The sequence below is a fragment of the Podarcis vaucheri genome, assembly GCF_965113315.1.
Source record: "Podarcis vaucheri genome assembly, chromosome: 7".
In the NCBI taxonomy this organism is placed as follows: domain Eukaryota; kingdom Metazoa; phylum Chordata; class Lepidosauria; order Squamata; family Lacertidae; genus Podarcis; species Podarcis vaucheri.
In genome coordinates this window covers 26,388,545-26,403,359 of record NC_138765.1, presented here as the reverse complement: position 1 = coordinate 26,403,359, position 14,815 = coordinate 26,388,545, and the positions used below count along the sequence as shown (strand labels likewise).

The 14,815-nt window shown below is 46.6% G+C and overlaps 1 protein-coding gene across 6 annotated transcripts in view; it reads right to left on the bottom strand.

Moving 5' to 3' along the window:
* Window positions 1-14,815, bottom strand: part of TMEM200B (transmembrane protein 200B) — a 94,284-nt gene that overhangs the window by 55,327 nt on the left and 24,142 nt on the right. Inside the window, exons 3-4 of one of the 6 annotated variants that reach the window (XM_082231776.1) lie at window positions 8,759-9,057; window positions 4,421-6,597 (exon numbers count right to left, since the gene is read on the bottom strand). The exons of 3 other annotated variants lie outside the window; for them this stretch is intronic. In XM_082231776.1, coding sequence (XP_082087902.1) covers window positions 5,208-6,575 — 1,368 coding nt within the window. In that variant the 5' untranslated portion in view covers window positions 6,576-6,597; window positions 8,759-9,057 and the 3' untranslated portion in view covers window positions 4,421-5,207. Of the gene's footprint in view, window positions 1-4,420; window positions 6,598-8,758; window positions 9,844-14,815 lie in introns of those variants that run through there. 2 more of the 6 variants (XM_082231777.1, XM_082231775.1) reach the window with 2 other exon arrangements.

Genomic DNA, 14,815 nt, shown 5'->3' with positions numbered 1-14,815 from the left:
CTACTGAGGGGAACAGAAGCAGTGATCTGTGGGCCTGACAAGATGTCTCGGGAAGTGTGCTGTCTCCCCGGGGCTAAGATCCAAGATGTAACTGAACGACTGCAAGGAATCATAAAACCCACTGACGAATACCCCTTCCTCTTGGTTCATGTGGGAACCAATGACACTGCAAGCAATAGCCTCCAGAAGATCAAAAGAGACTACGAGGCTCTCGGCAGGAAATTGAAGCAACTAAATGCACAAATTGTCATCTCGTCTGTCCTCCCAGTTGAACGACGTGGCCCAGGGAGAGAGGGGAAAATAGTGGAAGTGAACAGCTGGCTTCGCAAATGGTGTAAACAGGAACGGTTTGGATTCTTAGATCACGGACTGCAGTTTCTTGAAGATGGACTTCTGGCAAGCGATGGGCTGCACCTCACAACGGTTGGGAGAAATGTTTTTGCCAAAAATCTCAGAAACCTCATCAGGAGGGCTTTAAACTGACTAATGTGGGGACGGGAGACAATGCTCCTGAAGGTAGGAGTCTATCAATTAATGAAGATGATCATCCAAATGTCATAGACCAAATGGAGCAAACAGCACGCGGACCTAGTGGTGGGAGGAAAAAATCCTTAAATAAGAGACACGGGGGAATGATTAATGGACTTCAATGTCTCTACACTAATGCGCAAAGCATGGGAAATAAACAAGATGAGCTTGAGCTCTTGGTACAGCAAACTAAATATGACATAATAGGCATCACTGAAACCTGGTGGGATAAGTCCCACGATTGGAATGTAATAATGGGGGGATACAATCTATTTCAGAGAAACAGACCAGACAAGAAAGGAGGAGGAGTGGCGTTATATGTCAGGGATGTGTATACCTGTGAAGAGATCCAAGATTTAGAACCTCAAAGCCAAAGTGAGAGCATTTGGGTCAAAATTAAGGGAGAGAAGAATAACAGAGACCTCATTGTGGGAGTTTACTATAGATCCCCAAGCCAAACGGAGGACATAGATGATGCCTTCCTGGAACAGATGGCCAAGCATGCAAAAGGAAGGGAGATAGTAGTAATGGGGGACTTCAATTACCCGGATATTTGTTGGACGTCAAACTCAGCCAAGAGCATAAGGTCAAACAGATTCCTCACTGGCCTTGCAGACAACTTCATTGTCCAGAAAGTGGGAGAAGCAACAAGAGGAACAGCCATTTTAGATCTGGTCCTAACCAATGTTGATGACCTGGTTAGTGGGGTAGATGTGGAAGGATCATTAGGCGCGAGTGATCATGCTCTTCTGAAGTTTACTATACAGCGGAAAGGAGCAGCCAAGCATACTAGGACTCAATTTCTTGACTTTAAGAAAGCCGACTTCATAAAACTTAGGGAAGTGCTGGGTGAGATCCCATGGACAGCAATACTTAAAGGAAAGGGAGTTCATGATGGCTGGGAGTTTGTTAAGAGGGAGATAGTAAAAGCACAACGACAGGCAATACCAATGAGACGGAAACATGGAAGGTGCCTAAAGAAGCCAGGGTGGCTATCTAAAGAACTTTTAACTGAATTAAGATTAAAAAAGGATGTGTACAAAAAATGGAAAAGGGGGGAAACCACCAAAGAGGAATTCAAACAAATAGCCAGCACGTGTAGACACAAAGTCAGAAAAGCTAAAGCACAGAATGAACTCAGGCTTGCTAGAGAGGTTAAAAGCAACAAAAAAGGCTTTTATGGGTATGTTCGTAGCAAAAGGAAGAACAAAGAAACTGTGGGGTCACTCAGAGGAGAAGATGGTGAAATGCAAACAGGGGACACAGAAAGGGCTGAACTACTCAATGCCTTCTTTGCCTCAGTCTTCTCCGATAAAGAAAACAATGCCCGACCTGAAGAATTTGGAGCAAATGATTCAGCAAAGGAAACACAGCCCAGAATAACTAAGGAGATAGTACAAGAATATTTGGCTAGTTTAGATGTATTCAAGTCTCCAGGGCCAGATGAACTGCATCCAAGAGTATTAAAAGAACTGGCAGATGTGATCTCAGAACCACTGGCAGTCATCTTTGAGAATTCCTGGAGAACAGGCGAAGTCCCGGCAGACTGGAGGAGGGCAAATGTTGTCCCTATTTTCAAAAAGGGGAAAAGAGAGGACCCAAATAATTACCGCCCAGTCAGTCTGACATCAATACCAGGGAAGATTCTGGAGCAGATCATTAAGCAAACAGTCTGTGAGCACCTAGAAAGGAATGCTGTGATCACCAATAGTCAGCATGGATTTCTGAAAAATAAGTCATGTCAGACTAACCTGATCTCGTTTTTTGACAGAATTACAAGCCTGGTAGATGAAGGGAACGCAGTGGATGTAGCCTACCTTGATTTCAGCAAGGCATTTGACAAGGTGCCCCATGATATTCTTGTAAAGAAGCTGGTAAAATGCGGTCTTGACTATGCTACCACTCAGTGGATTTGTAACTGGCTGACTGACCGAACCCAAAGGGTGCTCATCAATGGTTCCTCTTCATCCTGGAGAAGAGTGACTAGTGGGGTGCCACAGGGTTCTGTCTTGGGCCCGGTCTTATTCAACATCTTTATCAACGACTTGGATGATGGACTCAAGGGCATCCTGATCAAATTTGCAGATGACACCAAACTGGGAGGGGTGGCTAACACCCCAGAGGACAGGATCACACTTCAAAACGACCTTGACAGATTAGAGAACTGGGCAAAAATAAACAAGATGAATTTTAACAGGGAGAAATGTAAAGTATTGCACTTGGGCAAAAAAAATGAGAGGCACAAATACAAGATGGGTGACACCTGGCTTGAGAGCAGTACATGTGAAAAGGATCTAGGAGTCTTGGTTGACCACAAACTTGACATGAGCCAACAGTGTGACGCGGCAGCTAAAAAAGCCAATGCAATTCTGGGCTGCATCAATAGGAGTATAGCATCTAGATCAAGGGAAGTAATAGTGCCACTGTATTCTGCTCTGGTCAGACCACACCTGGAGTACTGTGTCCAGTTCTGGGCACCACAATTCAAGAAGGACACTGACAAACTGGAACGTGTCCAGAGGAGGGCAACCAAGATGGTCAAGGGCCTGGAAACGATGCCTTATGAGGAACGGCTAAGGGAGCTGGGCATGTTTAGCCTGGAGAAGAGGAGGTTAAGGGGTGATATGATAGCCATGTTCAAATATATAAAAGGATGTCACATAGAGGAGGGAGAAAGGTTGTTTTCTGCTGCTCCAGAGAAGCGGACACGGAGCAATGGATCCAAACTACAAGAAAGAAGATTCCACCTAAACATTAGGAAGAACTTCCTGACAGTAAGAGCTGTTCGACAGTGGAATTTGCTGCCAAGGAGTGTGGTGGAGTCTCCTACTTTGGAGGTCTTTAAGCAGAGGCTTGACAACCATATGTCAGGAGTGCTCTGATGGTGTTTCCTGCTTGGCAGGGGGTTGGACTCGATGGCCCTTGTGGTCTCTTCCAACTCTATGATTCTATGATTCTATGATTCTAAGGGCTAGGAACATAGCTGTCAACTTTCAGATTTGAAAATAAGGGATCAGCAGCCTCACCTGTCCCGGGGACAGTCTACGGGATACCTAACAATCCGGGATAGCAGTGGGAAGCAGCAGGAAACGGCGCTGGAATAAGGGAATTTCCCGCAAAAAAAAGGGAAGGTTGAGAGCTATGACTAGGAGAGACACCCTATCCGAAACCCTGGAGAGCTGCTGCCAGTCAGTGTAGCCAATACTGAGCGAGATGGACCCCATGGTCAGACTTGCTATAAAGCACCCTCTGATGTTCTTATGAATTGTTAACTCTCCTTGTTTTTAAAGTAAGTTTCTAGCCCTCTCACTTGGGGAGATACAAGGAAAACCCATACAGGCAGGATGCCGCTACAAAGTCTTATTAAGAAGCCGCCCAATGAGATTGCTTGAAACGGATCTGGCTACCTGTAGTTATGGTCTCAGCTGTTTGGCAGTGATTCTCTGCCTTCCACCACCCAGCCCCGTAAGGCCTCCTCTTCACATCTGGCTCGGTGCCTGGCATCTGTACTACAGCATCTGCTTCACAACAGCCACTCATAGTTATGGGAAATGCCTGCAGCCCGAATCCCGTTCTCAGGCTATATTTGAACTGCAATAGTTTTCTCTCTCCAGCTTTTGGGTGTGGGTGTGTGTGCTGAGGCACTGGGGTTCCCAGCTGGAGTGGTTGGGAAGAAGCATCTCTCTGAGCCTTCAGATCAGTTTGCAGATGTTGTTAAGGAAATAGATGGTCTCCTACCCTAAACATTCTCACCATCCATGGAGGGGGGAAAAGCTTATTTATCATTTTTTGGTCAAGGGCTAGCTGAAATCAGCTGATAAATTTCCCTCGGAAAGAGAGCAATCCCAAACAATGTTTAAGGCATAACAAACGACTCAAGATCTTCAAAGCAGTGAGGCAAACTTTTTTTTTTTTTAATAACCTTGTTTGGCATGTACATACCCAGTGATTCAGGACAGAGGATGAGGCAGGAAGGAGAAAAAAGTCACCAATTAACTTGCAAGATTTTGACTTTAAAATGTTTTGGCTTTCTCAGAGCCCCGAACATGAGATTGGCAATAAAACAATAAGAATCTCTTTTAAAAAAAATAAAAATTGTTCTACTACCGGGGGTGGGGTGGGGTGAATACCGCAGGCAAGGTCTGATGTTTAGCCCCAAAGAGCTCTGAAACTAGCATCTGTGTATAAAAATTATAATCTCGTGACTTTTAAAACTAGACCTGTGCTATTTTAGGAGGCACCAGTTTATTGTTTCTGAAACCTTAGCAATCATCCCGTTCTTACCACCTGTGTTTCCAAGGGAGGCTGGGTGGGTTTGGGTGTAGTGAGGAGTACCAGCCCCCACCAACCACCCCCCCACCCGCCCCATTGCAATCCTAAGTCTTCTTTCCATTTCTAGGCAAATAGTTCTTTTCACACAGAGAGTGGGGGAAGTTGAAGAGGAGATCTTTATAAGGCAAGAATTGAACAGGCCCTTGAGAAAGAAATCAATCTGTTCAGCAGCATCTCAAAGGCATCTCTCCTCTGGCAGGAGACTTGGGCTTGGCCACTGGCAGACTGACTAAGCAGCCGCTGCTGCAAAACGTTCATTTCAAACTATCTATATACACGTTCGCTCCTGGCAACGCCAGGCATGACATGGCAAATCCCAACAGCACATGCAGTCTTCCAATGCAGAGTCAGTTTCCACAACCCGTTTCTGCAACAACCTCCCGGGAAGGCTCCCTGCTCAAGCCACTGATAGGCTCCTTCGCTGGCTCCAACAGCCTATCAGAAGACTCGCCCCGGCTTTCCAGTTTTGCATAGTTGACCAGGCCAATGTGGTCGAGTCTAGGCCAGCTCCTGTGCTTCCTGTCTTTGACTGGTGCCACTAACACTACCCCCGGCTGGCCGAGATCCAGGGACTTGGAGTGACCCGTATTAGGGATCTGAGTGTCTGAGCTGAATCCCCTCTTTGTGCATTTGGGGTTCAGCAGTCTTTCCACCGAGGTGGCTGAGGAAGGCTCAACATTTTCCATATCGATAACCACGTGGCTGCCTCTGAGCTCGCTTCTCCGGGGAGCCGTGGCATTGCACCCCGGGAGGACGGTCCAGGAGAGCCTCAACACCTCGTCTTTCTCCTCTGGCAAGCGGAGGCAATTGCCTTCCAAGTCCCGGATGGCTGCTCGAGAAACTCGCTGGCTTTCAAGGAGACAGTTGTTGAGTTTAATGAGAGGCAGAGACAGGGCATTGACGGCCGAGATGACTGACTCTGCGCCGTGGGCAAAAGGGAGGCCGCAGTTATCTGGCGCGGCGTTGCCAGAATCCGAGCGGACGCTCAGGAGGGAAAGGGATGGCGAGACGCTCTTGTGGAACTGGGTGGTGGCCTGTAGCCTGTTTGAGTCGTAAGCGTTGGGCCACTTGGCGGCTGGGCTGGAGCAAGACTGGAAGCCGCTGGAGGAGAGGTCCACCTCGTAGCAACCTTCCACGCAGTCTGCGTTCGCCTGGACAGAGGACAAGGTAGGCCTCCTCTGAAAGTAGCTGCTTGCCTGGCTGGTGTCCTGTGGGAGCCTCAGACTCATGGAGTAGAGCTCCCTCTGCATCAGCAAGCGGGTCTCCATGTCTCTGTTCTCGTACAGCATGGTGTTGGCACAGATGAAGATGAAGAGGCCTATGCCCATGATGACAGGCCCAATGAGCTTCAGCTTCTCGCTGTGAGGTAAGGGGCGAGGGTGGGCCAAGGCCTTCACTTCCTTCTTGATCTCATCGGTGGCGCTGGCGTTACCCGGCCGGCTGCCTCCTCCGGACCTGGCACGGTGAGGCCAGTAGCCAATGACGGCGATGGTCATGCCCACCAGCACCACTGAGACGCCCACCATCACAAAGGCTCCCGAGGTAGAGCGCATGCGCAGCTGGCCCTTCACGGTCACCTCGGAGGGGGCCTTGCGCCGGAACCTGCGCCGGTGCCATCGGGAAGGGGCGCTGGCGGGTGTTGCGGGTGCGTTCCCTGAAGGGGGCTGGTTCTTCATGGCTCTTGCGGCTTCAGCAGGGCCTCTGGCTGTCACCATCCCCACGTCGTCCACCAGCCATCTTGACAACAAAGAGAGAAAGTGTTAAGGAGAGGGAGGCATGGGAAAGAAGCAGAGGTGACTTGTCCAAACTCTCCCTCCACTGGGAAATAGTAGCAATAATACACTCGCACCCCACCCTACTTCCTGGCACATAGGAATCTGCCTGCTACCAGTTCAGATGATTGATCTGCCTAGCTCAACATAAGGATGGGGAATGTGTGGCCCTCCGGATGTTGTTGGACTACAACTCCCATCAGCCCTAGCCAGAGTGATCAATGGTAAGCAGTGATGGAAGCTGTAGTCAAAAACATCTGGAGGGACCTGTCCTTGGTCTACACTGACTGGCAGCAGTTATAATTATTATTATTTATTGAATTTATATATCGCCCTGTACCCGGAGGTCTCAGGGTGGTTCACAGAACAAAATCAAAATATAAAAGGACAAAATATATAATCAAAATAAAAACAACAACCCAATAACCCCTAGGGTCTTTTTCAGTCCTAGCTGGGTATGTCAGGGATCGAACTTGCTACCTTCTGGATTCCCAGGTGCTCCACCACTGACTCTTAATGTCAGGGCTGTGGGTTCGAGCTCCAGATGGGGTAAAGGTTTCCTGCATTGCAGGGGTTGGACTAGATGATCCTCATGGTCCCTTCCAATTCTACGATCCGATTGCCCTTCCCCTTCCTTTGGCAAAGTTTAGTCTAATATCCCCAAATACGGTGTCCTCAAAGTGCCCTGCCCCTAAAGTACAATCCTCCCCCAATATTCCCTGGTCATGGTTTGAAGGCATGTGATGCTGCCAACTTCTTGAAGCTAAGCAAGTCCTGAACTGGTCACTGCCTGGTGGGAAAACCACAGTGGAACACAAAGTATAAACCACCTTCATTTCCATGACTAAAGAAACATGGGATATAATATACACATTATCTCTGCATATCATGCATAATATATAAATAACAGTGCAATAAGTGTTATAGACTCCATTTTAAAAGGTACTTTTTTATGTTGCTGCATCCCCCGAGAAGAGATTTACAAATTGAAACTTCTCTAGGCTTATGTTTTAAACATAAAGGCAAGTTCTCTGCAGAATCTTTGCATATAAGGCCATCCGCCCACCAGCCCCCCCCCCATCAATTTACCCAATCCACCAAGGGTGGCACAAACAGAGAAAAGAGGTGCTGCAGTGCCAGCAGAATGAAATAGCAAAAGAGCTCAGGCAAGTGAGCCAAGCTGCGTTTTACAGGAGGGAAGTGAGGGGAGTCACTGGCCAAACTAACCTATGAAGAACGTCCTTCCCAAATGCAGCAACCAACCAGACCGTACCAGCAAAACTCAACAGGTGGCGTATATCTATGCCATTCGATGATCATAGTTAAGAGGAACTACAGTGTGTTGAGACTTAAGCAACACAGCAAGCTGCGGTTGGTCTAAATGAGAAATGAAACCTTCCAGACCTCCTTGCATCTGATCTATACCGGAGAAGATATAGGTGTGGGTGGGTGTGTAAACTCAGGGTTTACCTAGGCTCATTCATGTGACACTAATTAAGGTTGTATTGCATCTGAACCAACACACTCTTATTAATAAATTTCAGGAGTGGGTCCTATTTTACTTGTTTGGGGCTCAAAGTGGATCTCAGATCAGAAGGGATTGGGGCACCACTTTGTTTTATTCAAAAGCAGGAGGAGTACCAGCAAATCCAACAGAAAACTCCTCCTTTCCATGTTCTTCATTTGAAGGTATTATGAGTCTCCCAGGAAGGAATTAAGTGTTTGAACTTTAGAATGTAAAATGTGTTCTTGTCCCAAACTGTCAACCTACGACAATTTCTAGGAAGGAGATTATTTATTTATATATATATATATATATAGAAAAGATGTCGGGGAGAGGCAAGATAACATTTCAAACTCAGCTAATCCTTTGGCAACATGAATTTAAGCCCTTCCTCTTGACGGAGCAACCCCCTGCAGCTAACCTTTGTCTCTTCCAGGTGCCAGCCAGCAGGGAAAAAAAAAAATCCACCATAACAGGCGTTTCTAAGCTTGCCTTCAAATTTTCCAGAGATTATTCCCCGCTGCCTGCCCCACTTCAGCCTGCAGTGGCTTGAAATGTGCTTGTCCCGTCAGCCTGCTGCTGAGAATAACTCACTTTAATTACCATCTGAGATGTGACCTACCTTAAACTGTTACAGTAAGCTGCTTAATCTCCTGGTGACAAGGTAGGTGGAACCAGCCCTTCCAAACTTTTTTCTTTTTGCAAAACCCATAAGGCGCCGTTGCAAATTACCATCACATGTTGTTGGGTCAAGCAGGGACAGCCTCTTCCTTGAAAGATTTCACCGTCAAGGGTCCAAGCATCGCCATGATGGGGCTCAGATTCAGGCAACTCACAGGCCACCCCCATTGGTGTAGGCAGCTCTCAGTGCCTGCTTCTATACTGCCCTGCCTCTTCTCAGACTCCTCTCTTAGTTTTCTCCTGTTCCAAACGCACGCAGGAGGATGCGATCACAGAATCTGCCAGGCCCTTTCAGGCAGCGGCCACCAACTGTGGGCGCCGGCCACAAAATGGCTGCCGCGGTGTTCGTGGCCCGACGCAAAATGGCTGCCGTGGCAGGGCGCAGCGGAATGCAAAATGGCTGCCGTGGGTGAGTGGCAAAGCCCAAAATAACTGCCACATCTAAAAGGGGGAGCAGGACCACAAAATGGACGCAGGTATGCCCCCACCCACCCCCGTTAACAGAAAGGGCAGCTATATCAGCCACAACTGCACTAACTCACAGAAAGAAACCCTTTGCCCCTGGGTGTTGTGGAAGAGTTCATGGTCTTCTAGCATTCCCAGTCATTTCAATGGAACTTGAGCAGGGGAGCTTGCCACAGGGCACTATCCAAGCTACTGAAATAAATGGGATAGCTGAAAGCACACGGGCTCTGGCACAATTCCCGTTTGTTTCAGGAGGACTTGCCGTTGGGATTACGCCTCGTGGCAATAAACTGTTGCACAGCTATTAACACTCAGCTGCTCCTCTTTTGCGAAGAACAGCCTTGAATGCTTGACTTTAAGTTTCCCTGCATGCTCTGGTCAAAGTCTACCTTGATTTCTACCTTTCCTAACTAGCAATGAATCAACTTCACCATTTCCCCTCTAGGGCTGGGTGATAGATCGATATATTGTCCCAAACTGGTTTGTAGTCCATATAGTGCTATTGGTTTCATAATTTTTGACCTGGCAATATATTGTGAATCGTGATGTTTGTGTGTGCTATGCAAAAATCTCAATGTGGAGGAAACCCGAAGCCAGCCAATGCCTCTACATAAAAAAGGTAAAGGACCCCTGACTGTTAAGTCCAGTCACGAATGACTCTGGGGTCGCGGCGCTCATCTCGCTTTACTGGCCGAGGGAGCCGACGTTTGTCTGCAGACAGTTTTTCTGGGTCATGTGGCCAGCATGACTAAGCCGCTTCTGGCAAAACCAGAGCAGTGCACGGAAACACCGTTTACCTTCCCGCTGGAGCAATACCTATTTATCTACTTGCACTTTGTGCTTTTGAACTGCTAGGTTGGCAGGAGCAGGGACCAAGCAACGGGAGCTCACCCTGTCGTGGGGATTCAAACCGCCGACCTTCTGATTGGCAAGCCCAAGAGGCTCAGTGGTTTAGACCACAGCGCCACCAACGTCCCTACATATTTCAGACATCGTGATATATTGGTAATATATCGTGATATTTAGTTGGTGGCATGTCACAATGCTGAAAACCAGCTATTGCCCAACCCTATTCCCCACGTAGACCATTGAAGTTGTGTTTACACTATTCCACTATGGAGAGGAGTAGTACTGAACTGTGGGAAACAGGAGGGCAAATCCAAGTACTCTGATCTCCACTCAAGGTCCTCCTTTAATGTTATGACGTCTAAATACATGGAAAGGGCTGAGACCAGGTCCCTAGGCACACAAACCAAAGATCGAGAGGTCAAGATCAAGGAAGGATATAGTTAGCTAACTCTGGTGCAAAAAATAAAAAGAAATGCACAGACTTTCAATTTGGCCCCATGCTAAAAGGCAGCGTTTATATGTCATCTGAAAGCAACCTCAATTCATCTGGCATCAGCCAAAGTTGAATTTAAAAAGCAGAGGAAAAAGGGAACACAAAGCAGAGCTAGGAAAGGCTGTTCTTTGTATGGAGTTCAAGAGCATGGCTTTATTATTAGAATTCCCAAGAAAGGTTGCGTAAGATATATATGTCTAGGACTCTTTGACATTGTCGCTCAAGTTAACTGATTAATTCTATACTTTACAGCAAGGCACATTCGACTTAGCTAAATATAAAGTCAGCAAAGGAGGTTGCTTTCAATGACCATTTGTGATCCAGTTCCAGAATCTACCCACCTCTTATTAAAAAGTACTCTTCCACTCGCCCCTGCCCCAACCACCTCATTTCAATTTTGGGGAGGTGGGGGTGGCGCTAAGGCTTGTGACAGCTCAAGGGAAGAGAAATGCTCCAGAAATTTATGTGTTATTAGCATCATAGAACATTATGACAGCTCAGTGCCTTGGTTGGGACTCTGAGATTTTAAGCTTTCAGGTTTTGTAAGATAACATTTTTCATTTTTTTTAATAAAATGGAATTATTTCCCTAATTCAATGTATCAGAATTTTGATAGCTGAGCTACACTGGCGTTCCATTGGGGTGGGGGGAGAACCTTCCGATTTATATACAAAACTGGAGAGGATCTAGGAGCGTTTGGAACTTGCAACAATTTCACCCAAGCAGGAGTTTAATAGCTATTCAGATTCCTCAACAGCAGGGCTGGGGAAGTTCAGGCACTCCAGATGTTGCTGGCCATGCTACCTGGGGCTGATGGAAGTTGAAGTCCAAAACATCTGGAGGGCCACAGGTTTCCCAGTCCTGCTCTATATAGCAAAATGAAGGGAACTGGATTGGGCTGGCGGACCTGATCCATGCCCCCCTCCGCTCTCCACATTTGACAGATCAGCTGACTTTTGACGCTTGCATAAATCCATCTGTGGCTCTTTGTTGCAGAGGTCAAGACAAAGGAAGGTGACTATCAATCTAACTCCAGTGCACTTCTCAACACCAACCTCAAACCTTCAAAACCATTCTACCTAATGTTTTGCAATCCTGGAAATAAGTGAGCAAAGTTCTGAGCCCTGGGGTACACTGTTTCTGAGTGGGCTTCAAGAAAAATGCAAAGATCTGAAGCACTTGTAAGATGGTTTGCAAGAATCTCTCTTGCTTGCTTGCCAGTGAGTGTGTGTGTGTCCCCTAGTTCTCCATGCTGCTTTTAACAAGTCTGGAGAGGTAGACAAGAAGCTTTCCCTCTGCTTTGTTGCTTCTCTTATCTCCTGGGACTGATTACACTGAGGCTGCTATCCTATGGCTGCTCAGCCAAATGGTTGGAATTGAACACAGGAATTGCTAAGGGGATAGGCCTGCTCAAACAGTGCTTCTCTCCTAGGAAGCTCCTATGAGCTCCCGTGGGAATCCCTCCTCCCCTAGATGACATTGGCCTGTGGAAACGAGCCTGCCTACATCCATCCTAGATCAATAGCAGAAGGGGTTAAATTTGATATGGAACAAAAGGAAGACATAAGGGGAATAAGCACATCCCATATTTACAGTCTGATGGGTCAGAGGAGGAGACAGACTTGATATGTAGTTTAGCCTGGAAAAGAGGAGACTGAGAGGAGATACAGCAGCCACCTTCAAATAGATCAAGAGCTGTCACATGAAAAAAGGGAATAAGCTTATTTTCTCCTGCTCTGGAGGGTAGGATTCAAACCAATGGATTCAAGTTACAAGAAAGGAGATTCCAACTAAACACCAGGAAGAACTTTCTGACAGTAAGAGCTGTTCAACAGTGGGACGGTCTCCCTTGGGAGATTGTGGACTCTTCCTTGGAGGTTTTTAAGCAGAGGTTGGATGTCCATCTGTCATGGTTGCTTTAGCTGAGATTCCTGCATTGCAGGGAGTTGGAATAGATGACCCTTGGGGTCCCTTCCAACTCTATAATTCTAGGATTCTATGGCAGAGCTCTCCAAAGCCTGCTGGTGTAAATTTCAAGGATACAGGTAGCTCCATCTATCCATATGCTTTAAGGCAGGGATGGGGAGCCTGGTTCTTCTTCCAGATGTTTCTGGGCTCCAACTCCCATCATCCCTGACCATTGGCCATGGAGACTGGGGGTGATGGGAGCCTGACAACATCTGGCAGGCCACAGGTTTCCCATCTCTGGCCAAGGGAATGTCCAAAATCAACATCAGGACATTCCCACCCCACCCCCGAGAAGTTTCTTGACCTAATTAATTCTAATTTGACTTTTCCTTGTGCTCTATGATGTGGTTACCTAAGAGTTCATTAATGTATGTGAATGATGGCGGCACGCTTTGCAGAAATGCAAAAAGTGGATCAGAGTCAATCCAACACATTCCAGAAGGATGGTTGTATTGTGCCAGCTATGGAGTCTCCAGTCTGGACCACAGTGATCCTACTCAATTGAAAAGCACAGCGGCCAGAAATTAAAAATAATAATACTGAAACGTTGCAGTCAAATGTAATCATGTGGAACGAATGGGATACCATTGGCAATGTGGTACTTAGCTAATGATACCAATAATAAAAATGGAAAATATTATTAGTATATCAAGCAACAGCACTTTTCTATACGTAAATACTGCTGTTTGCAGCATTTCCTTTACATTTTGTTTCTAACACATTTAAAGGAGATTATATTGATGGTTAATCCACAGACCACACACCACTGGTCATCACTTTATAGACACCTGCTGAAACTTTTTTTGTCTTGACAGGCCTATCCAGACATGTGATTTCGTTCTATCTGTCCTTAAATTTACATCATATGTTTTCTAGAGTTTTACTGTTTTTTAGATGGTTTGCTTTAAATAGGTTTCTGCTTTAGTTTTGGTTGTGTTTTAAGTACTCTGGGCTCCTTTGCGAGGAAGGGCGAGAGATACATTTAATAAACATCACCTAGTACTTCTGTAACAGTATGGAAGGGTCGATACTTGCGTCTGCTTCCTCTCCTCTCCTCTCCTCCATCCCATCTTTCCTCCCTATCCTTTCCCCCTTTTGTGATGTGTCTAACATCTATTAAATGGGAAGGTCTTATTTTGAGCTACAAATGGCTTTGAGTGCATTGGCAGAAAGGCAAATATATAAATGTAGCTACGGAAAGCAGCATAATGTATGCCTAATGATGTAGGTAATGAACACAGGACATCCCGGGCAAAATGGTAACTGTGCTGGCCGACGCTCCGTTGAGATTCAACGGGGTTTTTAGTTGGAGTTTTAAAGTGCAATTTCTCTGACGTTTGCAGCTTTCTAGCGACTACTTGCACCTTTGCTCCAAAGCCTGACTGCATTACTGGGCAATTAGTGCGGTATTCTGCTTTTTAAAAAGCATTAACTTTTTACATTTGGAATGGAGATGTTTCCTCCAAGCTGATGGGCATTAATCAGGTATCCAGGAGCACGAAAAATATACAACGCCATTGGGGTTCTCGACAGAGCCTTCGCTCCCTACTAGCCTTGCGTCTGATCATGTGCATTAGCATACTCAGCAGATTCTTCTCAAGACGGAAGGCTAGCTATTTTTGGAAAACTGAGACCTCTTTGCAACATGACAGCTTCGAGGAAACACTTAAGATTTCTCGGAACCGAACCATTCTCGAAACTGCTCCAAGGTTCCAGTTATACAGTGGAGACCCTAGAAAGGTTGAACGAGTGCACATTTGTGATTCCAACTGCTGAGATACCAACTCAGCAGTCGGAATAAATTATACCAGTCGGAAGAAAAGGGTACAGTTCCAGTGATCTTTCCTGTTGAGAAAACATAAATAAATCTTGGGGTTTTGGAATTTGCCTGCTGGGCACCAGCAGAATGTGAAACAGGCAACATGGAGCAATGCAGCCAGACCCCCACAGAGCCCTTTAAAAATCCAGTCCTTACTTGTGTAATTTGGGGGAATGGCTGTAGCTCAGAGCTTGTATGCCGCAAGAAGAAGAGTTTGGACTTGATATCCCGCCTTTCACTCCCCTTAAGGAGTCTCAAAGTGGTTAACATTCTCCTTTCCCTTCCTCCCCCACAACAAACACTCTGTGAGGTGAGTGGGGCTGAGAGACTTCATAGAAGTGTGGCTGGCCCAAGGTCACCCAGCAGCTGCATGTGGAGGAGCGGAGACGCGAACCCGGTTCCCC